Below are 12404 nucleotides of genomic sequence, written 5' to 3'. Positions count from 1 at the left end.
AATTTAAGGAACTCTAATGATTCTCATTTTACTCTTTGATATTTAAATATCACTTAAACTAATATGGATACACTGAAGGGAAGATTGGAATTTTCACAAAAGTCAGAAAATATCTTGAAAGGTGGTGTTCTCTTTGAGAGTCTCACAAGTAAAGAACATTGCAATTTTCACTCATCAAAGATAACAAAAGAAGTACACACAGTATCTAATTTAGGACTTCACCAGAGTAAGAGGAGTACACGTAAAATTAGCACGTTTTACCAAATCTATTCTTTGCTTACCATTTCATGCTATCCGGACTAGCCTTAACCTTAAATCTGGATTCCAAACTTCTTAAATCATAAACCAAAAATATGAGAGTGTGGTTTGTGGGAGAACAATGGAATGGAGGTTAGTGCTCCTGAATACGGCCAAGTTCAAATAGAGATCTCAATTATTCAAGCAACTTCATGACAGAAGATGAAAGAGTGTAATAAATATTAAATGTGTGATTTTATAGAATCCAAATCAACTTGCATCCTATATAGAGCTATGAAATATACTTGTTAACCCTATCCATGATAGGTCCTATGGTCTCCTAAAGAGTGGTTCTACAATCCAAGATCATATCCTATCAATTATAAGACTATAATATACTCGCCCAATTGGTAATAACAGCCTGCACACGGCCCTTGGCTCACTGCTTCCTTTGTGCCTGTGAAGTCAGCATGCTGACACATCTACCTAAACTGCAGGGAGCGGCAGCAAAGTTCTGGAGGAGCAGCCAATGTCTTATCAAATTCTAGATCTTCTGCATCAAAAGGTTTGCTGTCCATTTCAAGGATGAATCAATCATTTTAGTTTAAAGTTTTCATAGCAGGAGGCAGAGCCCTTTGAGGGCACCACATTTGGCCATATTTCTTGATCTAACTACGTGTAAGATATTAAGCTAGGCACTAGATCATTCTTAAATTTGCCAGATATTTGAACACTATCAGGATACAAAAGAATTCATTGTTTCCAACATCTGTATTCATCTTGGACTCCTTGATTCTCATTAGGAGTTGAGTTGAACAGCAGAACCTGCCAAATGATGATCCTGATTACGGCCAGCTGGTGGCTTACGTTCAACTGATACTTCCTATAATTTCAGATTTTGAGTCGAAGGGTCACATTACTTCATCATTCCCATGGGTTGAATTTTTTATTTCTCTTAAAGCATGATCCTTAAGTGAAAGACATTTCTTTAGTGATTACCTATATCACCTGGTATACACGACACTGGTAGATATTTGGTGACATCAACAAGATAACCAGATCTTTTTATTCCCTACACTTAATTTTCAACTAAGCTGGACAGACGGAAGATCAAGTTTATAACATCTATGCCATTATTATATTTTTGTGTGTGAGGAAGATCAGCCCTGAGCTAACATCCAATGCCAATCCTCCTCTTTTTTTCTGAGGAAGATTGGTCCTGGGCTAACATCCATGCTCATCTTCCTCTACTTTATATGGGATGCCACCACAGCATGGCTTGACAAATGGTGCGTTGGTGCGTGCCCAGGATCCGAACCTGCGACCCCCGGGCCGCCTAAGAGGAGCATGTGCACTTAACCGCTGCGCCACTGGGCCGGCCCCGCCTATGCCATTATTTGACCATCAATACGAAATCAAATTTTAGTTTGCTCCATGCAGAGATTGAATTTAATTCCTAGATCGATATGGATATACGCAATGCAAACTGTATTAAGAACAAGAATATACAGCTGGGTAACTAGTTTTCTAGGTGCTGTCTGTGAGATTCTCTTGCTTAGTAATGTTTCTATGAATATGGCTACAGGTCTCATTATTTTCACAAAACAGCTAGTTGGTGACAAAGTAATCTGATAGCTAGATTATTATTGAATAATTATTATTATTGAACAATCTATTATGAATAGATTATTCATCCACTCTCTTCTTTAAAAATCATTTATGCAGGTCTAACATATTCAAGGGGCTGGGCGAGAAGCAGCCTGTAACACGTATGTCAAACAATACATAAAACATGGCTCTGGGGCCAGCCCGGTGGCACAGCTGTTAAGTACACACGCTCCGCTTTGGTGGCCTGGGGTTCTCAGGTTCAGATCCTGGGCGTGCACCAATGCACCACTTGTCAAGCCATGCTGTGGCAGCTTCCCATATAAAGTGGAGGAAGATGGGCAGGGATGTTAGCCCAGGGCCAGTCTTCCTCAGCAGAAAGAGGAGGATTGGCAAAGGATGTTAGTTCAGGGCTGATCTTCCTCACAAGAAAAAAAAAAACAAACCAAAAAGACATGGCTCTGTCCCGAGGTAGCTGATTATATCATCCAAAGGGGCATAGACAAGAGTCAGAGTAGTGGTATGAAGCGCTAAAGGAGGTCAGGAGAGAAATATGACTTCAGGATGGGGTGGACGTGGCTTCACGAAAATGTAGCACTTGAACAGAAGTGGGCTGCTTCTTTCTATCTGTCAAAGAGCAAGGACTTTTTCTACAACTGCACAGGAATGCATCTATGTGACGGACATCAATGTGAGAGGTTATCACTTTACAAAAGAGAGAGAATGTGAATCTCAGCATTTTGTCAAGGAATAAGGAATAGCTTCTGGCTTCTAGATCCTAGGGAACGCGTGGCCTAGTAGAGGAAGATTTAATTGTTTTTATAACACCCTAAATCTAATTTCAGATATTAATAGACTATTGATTTGTTAACAAGATTGTTCTGGTTGCCTGCCATTTCCTTCTCTACTACTTACCATGAATTGCCCAAGGAGAGCAGGTGTGAGATATTTTAGTGGCTTGGATATACTTAAGAAGAACTCAGACTTTTCCTCTCAAAATTCAGGTGTGGGCCGGCCCCGTGGCTTAGCAGTTAAGTGCGCGCGCTCCGCTACTGGCGGCCCGGGTTCGGATCCCGGGCGCGCACCGACATACCGCTTGTCCAGCCATGCTGAGGCTGCGTCCCACATACGGCAACTAGAAGGATGTGCAACTATGACATACAACTATCTACTGGGGCTTTGGGGGAAAAAAGGAGGAGGATTGGCAATAGATGTTAGCTTAGAGCCGGTCTTCCTCAGCAAAAAGGAGGATTAGCATGGATGTTAGCTCAGGGCTGATTATCCTCACAAAAAATAAAAATAAAAAATTCAGGTGCATGTTAAAAGATATTACTTCCCAACTCTTTAGCCAAGTGCATTGACATTATGTTTGGGGTTGCAGTAAATAAGTGTGTTAATAAAATTTATTTTCACATGCTCTATTTCTTACAATATATACTTAAAGCTGTTCTAATTTGTGAGACTAGTGTGGTCAAGTTTTGATAATGTCATGCAGAAGTAAAATACTTTCATAGCGTAATCATGGCTCAATATTGAGAAAGTTTTTTTATTTTGATATCATTTCATTTGGACATTGGTCCAAAGAAAACTCACTGAATCCCCACATATACTTAAAAGTAGAACCACCAGCTCCTTCTAAGAAGAGCCTTTTCTTCTTACATAGAAATGATGATTATAATAGTAATACCAGTTCTTACTATGAGTGAGCACTTACTAAGTGCCAGGCATTGTTATAAGCATTTCACATAGGTTAATTTAATGTCCCCAATAACTATTATTATCCCCATTTTGTAGATGAGAAACTGAGGCACAGAGAGGTTAAGAAATCTTCCTAAGATGACACTAAGTAGTGGAGGCAGGATGAGAATCCAGGCCATCTACCCAATTGCACTGAAGGGGCTTCTTCCTTCTGTATCCTAATGCAACATCCTTCCTGGGACATGGCTGCCACCAAAAAAGGTCTCTTTGAGATCACTGGAGCTGATACCATCACTCCATGGTTATGAATACTGCATGCTGCTTCTTTTTTTAAAATAATTATATACGCTATGCAAGAATATTGCTCTTTTTTTGTGTGTGTGTGTGAGGAAGATCAGCCCTGAGCTAATATCCATGCCAATCCTCTTCTTTTTGCTGAGGAAGATTGGCCCTGGGCTAACATCCATGCCCATCTTCCTCCAATTTATGTGGGACGCCACCACAGCATGGCCTCACGAGCAGTGCATCGGTGCCTGCCCAGGATCTGAACCTGGGCTGCCAGCAGCAGAATGTGCGCAGTTAACCGCTGCGCCACGGGGCCAGCCCCAAGAATATTGCTCTTTTGATACAAATCACGATCAAGGACATAATCTATCATTAGCTACTCCATTTGAGTCTAACACGACTAAGAATGTCACATTCTGACGAGTATTTTAAAAATCAAATACGCAAGGTGAATAGTAATTAGCTTTCTTATTCCTAACTTTTCTGTGCTCTGTCTCACTGGGCAGATGATAGGGAGTGACAGATTTCAGAAAAGTCCTAAGAAATTACTCCAACTATAGAGAAATTAGACTATCTTGCCTGGTGCTACAAAAACCCTATGAGAGCTTGAGTTAGCTATTTAAAATCAGGCGAGCATATTGGAACAAGAGATAGATATGGTGTCTCGAGTTGAATGACTGAAATGCTGAGTACTGAGTATTGATAAAAAATTTTAAAAGAAATTAAGAATGAACACTGCAAATATATATTAATGGATTCAAATTCTTAAAGAGCAAAGAAGCAAAGATTAGAATACATCCTCCCACTAACTAAATAATCTGGGAGATACACGATAATTCTTCTAATAACAAATACCTGTATTTTTTTGGCTACGTTGAGAAACCAGAACCCTTCTTGCTATCTCCCACAAAATATCTATTCAGAACACTATTTATTGCCAAAAGATAAAATTTTGAAGTCATCTGAGGCTATCAAGGAATTCCTGTGCCAAAATCATGATCGGTTTCCAATTTTCTTCATCAAGCAGGGTATCTGGTTTCAAGGTACATCACCAAACCCAGTATACGCTAAGAGCCAAAACACAGTATATGCTAAGAGACCCAAATAAATCAGAGCCTTCTCATTTGATAGCTCCTTGCGGCAAATCTTGACAACTATAAAGTGCTATAAGAAAAGAGTCCTTTTTTCCTCCCTAAAAGTGAGAGAAGCTTAGATAATCTACAGTTTAGTGGAAAATGAAAACAGTACTAAATACAGTTTTCTTGTGTCTTCTCAAATTCTTAGTTTGTGGAATGTCTAAAAACTTCAAATTTCAGTGAGGACTGGAAAATATTTTGACATCTTGCTACTAGAATAAGTTGTGAAATCATTTTTCTTGAAAACACAGCTCTAATGTCAGACATATAGTTCTGGAGTATTCTTTCATACCTTCAAGTTACAGCAAACAGCAAAATAATGAGGTATTAAATATTCCTTTACTCATTGTCATCATTAGTAATTTGAACTGCTGATACTGATTTTTAAAAGAATATTCCAGCAAATATACATCTAAGTTGATATCTCTTGAGGGGAAGGAAAAAAAAAAAAAAAAAAAAGACGACCCAGTGATTTAATCATAAGATTAAAAAAAATTTAATATTAGATTATCTCCAACAGAATAACCCTCACAGAGGGCACATACATTTTTTTGTTTTATTTTTGAGGGAGGAAGCAGAAAAGAAAACTATCCCTGGAGCTTTAAATTTATATTAACCTTATTAAGCTTTTAAATCTTAAGAAATTAAATTCAGGAGTTCTAATTTCTCTAAGCACAACAGATAAGATCTAATTAAGAAGGCTACTTGGGATTGAAGAATAAATAGTATATTCAGTGCCTTAAAAAAATCAACATAAACATGACATTGAAGCAAACTGGCACAGTTTGACAAGTTTTAGAACACTAGCTCACAAAATGAATATACTTTGATTCAGACAAACACAACAAATAATAGCCTTCATCCAAAAATCACAGAGACAACCCTATACAACACCTATGTTAAAATGTTCAACATATCTAAGGATATTACAGGCCTCAAGTTGCCAGAGTCCTGACAGAAAAGTCAGCAATGTGAAATATGCTTTACAAAGCTTTGCGTGCATGCACACACTCTGCAATGTGGGGGAGACAGAGACACCGATCACCATCAATATTGTCCTTACTTGCAGACGCACAAGTATCCTGCATGTTCCGATTCTGACTGGCACCTGGAGCAGCTCTACATGCCAGTCATCCCAATGTACTCAGGGATGTAAACACCTTATAATTAGAAAACGTGAAGGCGTCAAGGACATTAGACAAATTTAAAACATATCCAAAGATTAATTTTAAAGGCATTGGAGAAATAATTAATTGCAAATTCTAGTAAGAGGATGTACCTGTTCCTTCACGGAAGCTAGAATAGTGGTGGCTGTGGTCTCGGGTTCCATGCCTGGGCCAGTGGAGGCAGCTTCCTGGCGGGTCTGTGGTTGCCCCTCCTCCACCAATGAGGCCTGCTCAGGAGCTGGCATTCCTCCTGCAATCAAGCAGGCAAAGGGTTAACATCTTCTCATGGGCTCCTGTGCAGGAACAGGCAGGGGCTGAAGGATTTGCAGAGGTTCCCAGGAAGTACTATAGACTTCTATGCACAATGATCACAACTCCTTACAGCTATTTGATCTTTAAAAGGTAACATCTAGGGCCAAAAGTATAGCTAGTACCACCAAACACTAAAAAAACCCAATAAAATAATAATGATAATAACAATAAATAGTTAAGAAAACATTTAAACAACAGCATAGCAAAAAATGACATGAAAAGGGCTGGGGAGGAGGGCTCTTAATTAAAAATATACCAAGGACAATAAAGTGGTTAGAAGCTTGTTAAATTGCTGAATTTTCTAATCAGATACCCAATAAGTAAATACGATTATCTTATCATGAAACAAACACTCTAAATTGCTATAAGGGTCAGTTTTCAAAGATGTATACACACAAGAAGACACCTACAAATGTGCAAATGCTTTACCAGTTACAGAAGAGGCTTATGTAACAGGGTAAAAAAAAAAAAAGGAGGTTTCAAAAACTTAAGGAAGGCTTGAAAATAAACAAAAGTCTGCTGTATTGAAAAGAAATGCAAGGCATTAATAATTAGTAACAAGGATATCTTTGGTCGACTATTATAGCTAGCTTGGTTTCCTTAGAGGAATCTGATTATCCAAAGATGACGATGGCTATGGAGATGGTGTTGAAAAGAGTATCTATTTTTTAGGCCTGTAGCTTGTGACAGAAGAAGGGGTTCTTGGCAGGAGCTGGAGTGCCCCTCCTAAGGTAACAGATGCTGAGAGTGGTATGTTTGCCTTCTTTGAAGACTTACTGACCTGATATGGACTTTTTACAAATTTGAAAAAGATGGCGAAAAGATGCCCACGTAAAATGTTGTAAGTATTTTAATGACTTGTTTACATGTCAGTCTCTCCTTGAAAGAGACTTTCATGCCTCCTTGAAAGCACAGTCTACCATACCATGAGACTAGCCTAGTGCCTGGCATATATAATAGATACTCCATTATTGTTTGCTGAATAAATGAATATATGAATGAAGGATTGACCATGTCTCATTCCAGTCATTAAGCAAATCTCACCAAGTGCTATCATGCTCATGAGACCTTATTTGTTCAATATGTTACTCTGTATACTCACATGTGGACATCTGAGACCATATATCCTGTTCTCGACATTCTTTATAGTTTTCTCCTAAAAATTACTCTACTGTTGTATTTCAATTTCTTATCAACTTCCACAATGTTCAGTTCTGTAGTATAACCTGGGGATTTTTTCCCCATTCCCTCAAATTCCCATATCAGCTTGCTGTTTATTTCCAACATCATAATCTGTTAAGACAAGGGAAGATGTGCATACCACCAGAGCCTCCATCTTATTCCTCACTCTCCTGACTTCCACATTAGTGAAGATGGGTTTAGGTTCCGGTTTCTGCTAGCAGGTGCTTTATTCTTGCCATATTAATAGGCAGAAATGGACAACGGGTCTTATGAGTTGGTGCATTTTCCCCAGATGCCAGCTTCATCAAGACTCCTCATGCCTGCTCTGGCAGGTGACTTCTCCATCTCCCACTACCACGGTGCCCAACACATGGGTGAACCCTCATCTGCAAGGAGAAGGATCTCCTCAAGTTAGAGGAGAAGGAACTTCAGACTTGGAGTAAGCGAGTCTAGGATCAAAATCTAAGTGTCCTTGGACAAGTTACTACCTCTTTGAGCCCCACTTTCCTCACTTATAAAAATGGACTTAGTAATTATTTATACCACACAATGGAATAATTCTACGGCAATCTTTATTTTTCAGTATTTTTCAGGGGTGTGCCTACTGAGATATAAAATACACCTAAAATATCATCAACTGGATTAAAATACCCATTTCTGTATTTACCAAGTACTCACTAAAGACAAGTTATGAGGTCTATGAAGGAAAAAATGCCACAAATAAAGATCCTAGACTAGCAACAAAGCCAAGATATGAAAGTCTTCTATGCCACTGAAAAACTACACACCTTAAAATAAGCAGATGGTTGCAAAGAACAGAAATGTTACTATGCAACAGAGAGACAAATAATGCCAAGAATCGAAAATTTTAAATGTCAAGAGTATAATATCATGAAATAACCAACGTGTAAGAAAAAGAGAAGCAAAAATTCAGTGAACAAAGAGAATTTGAGAAAAGGAGAAACAGAAACATCACTGGGGAAGTAATTATTCATTAAATCTTTATTATAAATAGGAAGAAGCTTACTGTTTAGAGAAAGATATAGAATTATATTATTGTAATTATATTGCTTCACTGTTGAGTGTACCATACTTAATTTCACACTTAATTTATGTGATGACCCTGAGTGTCTAGGATCAATGATACCAGACGAACATTTTCTGAAGACCACTCCGCCCATTAATGGCTCATCATCTAACTGAGGCAGCAAAATATGAATCAGACCAAGGCAAAGTATAGCAAGATGCAAGTGATGGAATACCAACACTAAAGTTGATAGGAAGAGGTTGTGAAGAGCTTATAGATTTGTAAAAGAAACTACTACTCAGCAGGAGAGGAGATTTTCATATGCAGGGAGGATGTTTTTATTCTCCGATTCCTCAAAGAGTAGGAGAGACATTTCAGACAATTGCTAACACCCACAGGATGAAGAATGATGACCACGGTACCCAGGCATAATTGAGGGTGAGACACCTCCCTACCCCTCATCTCTGGAGCAGTCCCAAAATACCACAACCAACATGGGGCAGTGGAGGGATCCCACAATACTGACCAGTTACAAACCTATTAAAGTTTCCTGTCCATTTTCTTGTAGTTCTCATAACAACTTAAGGAGCTGTTGGAATCAAGCGCTAAGACTAGAGTCACAGGATGATATTACTTTTTCCCACCAGCAAAGAAACAAGCAATGAGTACTTATATAGCAAAAAGACTGTGAGAAATCAGGCCTCATGTTTCCCTCAATGACCTCAACTTGCTTGATTTGGGTAATCATACTCTAGGGACCTGAGAAAACTTACAAAGAGGTTGCTGAACCATTTTGGGGGCTCTCTGGAGAATCACAGAGAATGGAAGAGGTGCCAAAACACTGGAAGCAGGAAAATGCCATTGCTGTTTTGGGAAAGAAGAAAGTAGACTTGCTTCACGTTACAAACTAGAGAGCTAGACATAGATCTTAGGTGAGATTCTTAAAAGGATTTTATCCAAGAGATGATTTGTGAGAACCAAAAAGGGGCACACCAAAGAAAAGTCATGTTAAGATGATCTAATTTCTGTCTCTGGCAGTGTAATCATGGAAATGTGTCTAGACTCCCGTAAGGCATGTGTGATGTTAGAAGCCCTCCATGATATTATAATCAGCATAGAAATGGGGCCGGCACAAGGGCAACTGCTGACTCTCACGATCTGTAAATAGCAGAACGAAACATATCACCTTATAGAGATTTCTAATGTAATGCCAGAGAGCTCTGATCTTGACTCAATCCTAACCAAAAACTTTAGCCATAACGTAAATAATAATACACAAGGAATGCTCAAGTTCTTCAATGACTAAGAATACTAAACTTAGCAGATAATAAAATGAAAATATGAAAAACACTGCTACCCCAGTAATGAGCTGCCTCTACGAGATGAAAACAACAGGGATAAACGTAGGGTCTAGTATTTAGGTTAGCTCAGCAGCACGCTGGGGAAAAGATTCAGGCACTTTACGTTCAAGAGCAGAACGAATGAACTACGAATAAGACAAGGCTGCCCCAAAGCGAGGTGATCTTATGCTGCATTGATATCAGTATTTAAGATGATAGGAAGAAGGGGACAAGTGAGTGCACACCTCTCCTTCAGGCTCCTTGGGACATATCCACTTCCAGTTATAGGTGGTACATTAACAGGAATGGACACAAGTGTATCCATTCAAGAGAGGATGAGTAGGATGGTGAAGGATGAGTAGGATCAATCATTATTTCCAAGCACAGGAATGGGGACAAAATAAGACAGCTCCTGATCCTTATGAGCTCAAACTTTAGTGGGGGACACAGGAAGAATAGTTAATAGAACAAGAAGAGCAAGTTTGACTTGAAGAAGAGAAGGACTATGCAGATAAGCAGATGTCTACAAACCTCTGAAGGACTGCCATGGACAGCAAGGTTAGACTTTTTAGGATATGCTCCCAAGAGCTAGACCAAAAATGAATGGTTTTGTAACAAACCTGTATTAGCCTATATTATTACTGTCTTTATACTTTGAATCAAATTTGGCTAATGGTTATAATACTTTTAATCAAAATTAAATGTTGGAGCCATGAGGGCAAGCTCAGGAAGGTCTTGCCTTTTGGAGCAAACAGTCAAATGTCCAAGATTTTCAAGAACTGATTGCATCTAAAAGTGGTACATTCCCCATCACAAAAGGTCTTTAATCACAGCTCAGATGATCAAGTAGCCGGAATGGTACAGAAGCGATCCTGCACTGGGTGTGTGTTAAAAACAGGAAACAAAGTTCCCTGAATCTTGAGGCTGACACTAAGACAAGACAACTTCTACATTCTGAATTGACGTGAACGGTTTCTCAGGAGTTTTCAGAATGTTGTCTATCATATCACGCCTCTCGATAAAATGTACCTGAAGGCCAGGAAGCTGTGCTTTTCCTGAGGGTATGATGAATACTGGAAATCTCAGTGCTGACTGTTCCTCTGTTTGGCCGTACAAAGCTCAGAGACGAGTCTGCGACCAACTCTTACAAGTGTGTTCTCATTTTATCCCAGCCTTCACTTAGTAAATTTCCTCTTTACCCAGGTCTATTTTTATCATTCTGTTAAACTGCATTCTTTTGAGCCTTGTAGAAACCTTTTTGGAAGGCTGACTATGTGTTTTAACTATAATCTTTATTGAAGAGAAAGAAGCTTTTACGTGAAACTGTTAGTATAATTATGTGCATGTGTGTATCTCAATCTTCTAGTGAACTATCATTGTTTAACAGGAAATTTTTCTGCTCAAGGCTGCAGGCCACATACATTCTAGTGTGATTATTGAATCTAGAGGCTCTGGATGTAATATATGTAGGCTACGGATGTAATATATGGCTATGGATGTAGCATATGGGCACAACCTATGACTCAATATCTATAATCCCTTTTACTACAGACGATACTAATCCACAAAATCATCTCTGTTCTAAATCCCTCTGGGATAGAAGATCAACCAGATACTGGATTTTCCTCCATTTACTCATTTCTTCTCTCTTTACTGATACTTTTTGGTCAAAGTATACTAAGCATGCTTTGTTTCATTTTATCCAGTGAAATAACTTGGACTCTACATATTTTCTTCTCTTCTCTTTTGCATTAGTAATCTGGAGTATAACACACATCTCATGACCTCATTTTGAATGCTCAGAAACTGGTACGATGATTGATGACAACCATTTCAAAATTGATAAGATAAAATAAGGATGCCTAAGAACAAATTAAGAAAAATAATAAAGGATAGAAAATAAGCATGAATATTTAAATTCGATTCAAAGTAAGATATTAATAATATAGAATAACAAAAGTTTGTTAAATAAGCATTTGATGGACAAAGTATTATAACAATAAAAATATAAAAAATTACTGAGTATCCTATGTAGCAAAGATAAGTTTCTTTGCTTTACTTATAATGAAACAGGAACAAATATTACAGAAGAAAAGAATGATGTATTGGGAAATTAGGAATATGCTCAAAAGTTAAATACCTTCAGGACCATATGGAATCTATTCTAGAATCCTAAAAGGAGTACTAGATAAAATCTTTCACAGTTGTAGTTTCAAAATATCCTGGAAATAAGCAGCATTACCAAAATCTGCAACTGTTTGGGAAACTTAGAAATAGTTACATCCTAAACTTCTTATCAGACTGTTTATCCAAAAAAGTTAAAATTTCTTGGAAAAAATCTGTTTAGAAGAGAACTATATGCCAAACAGCATAGTAATTCTAGAGAATAAACTATGTAGTGTTTTGACTTATGTAT

At 38.2% G+C, this 12404-nt stretch overlaps 1 protein-coding gene across 10 annotated transcripts in view; it reads right to left on the bottom strand.

The window, feature by feature from the left end:
* Nucleotides 1–12404, bottom strand: part of PKP4 (plakophilin 4) — a 242056-nt gene that overhangs the window by 162294 nt on the left and 67358 nt on the right. For 9 of the 10 annotated variants that reach the window (XM_058549019.1, XM_058549020.1, XM_058549021.1 and 6 more), the window contains one exon: nucleotides 6241–6377. In XM_058549019.1, the coding sequence (XP_058405002.1) occupies nucleotides 6241–6372 (132 nt within the window). In that variant the 5' untranslated portion in view covers nucleotides 6373–6377. Of the gene's footprint in view, nucleotides 1–6024; nucleotides 6048–6240; nucleotides 6378–12404 lie in introns of those variants that run through there. The other variant, XM_058549024.1, reaches the window with a different exon arrangement.

This window comes from Diceros bicornis, chromosome 10, assembly GCF_020826845.1.
Source record: "Diceros bicornis minor isolate mBicDic1 chromosome 10, mDicBic1.mat.cur, whole genome shotgun sequence".
Classification (NCBI taxonomy): Eukaryota; Metazoa; Chordata; class Mammalia; order Perissodactyla; family Rhinocerotidae; genus Diceros; species Diceros bicornis.
The sequence above is the reverse complement of the archived record's forward strand: the minus strand, read 5'-3'. Positions and strand labels throughout refer to the sequence as shown.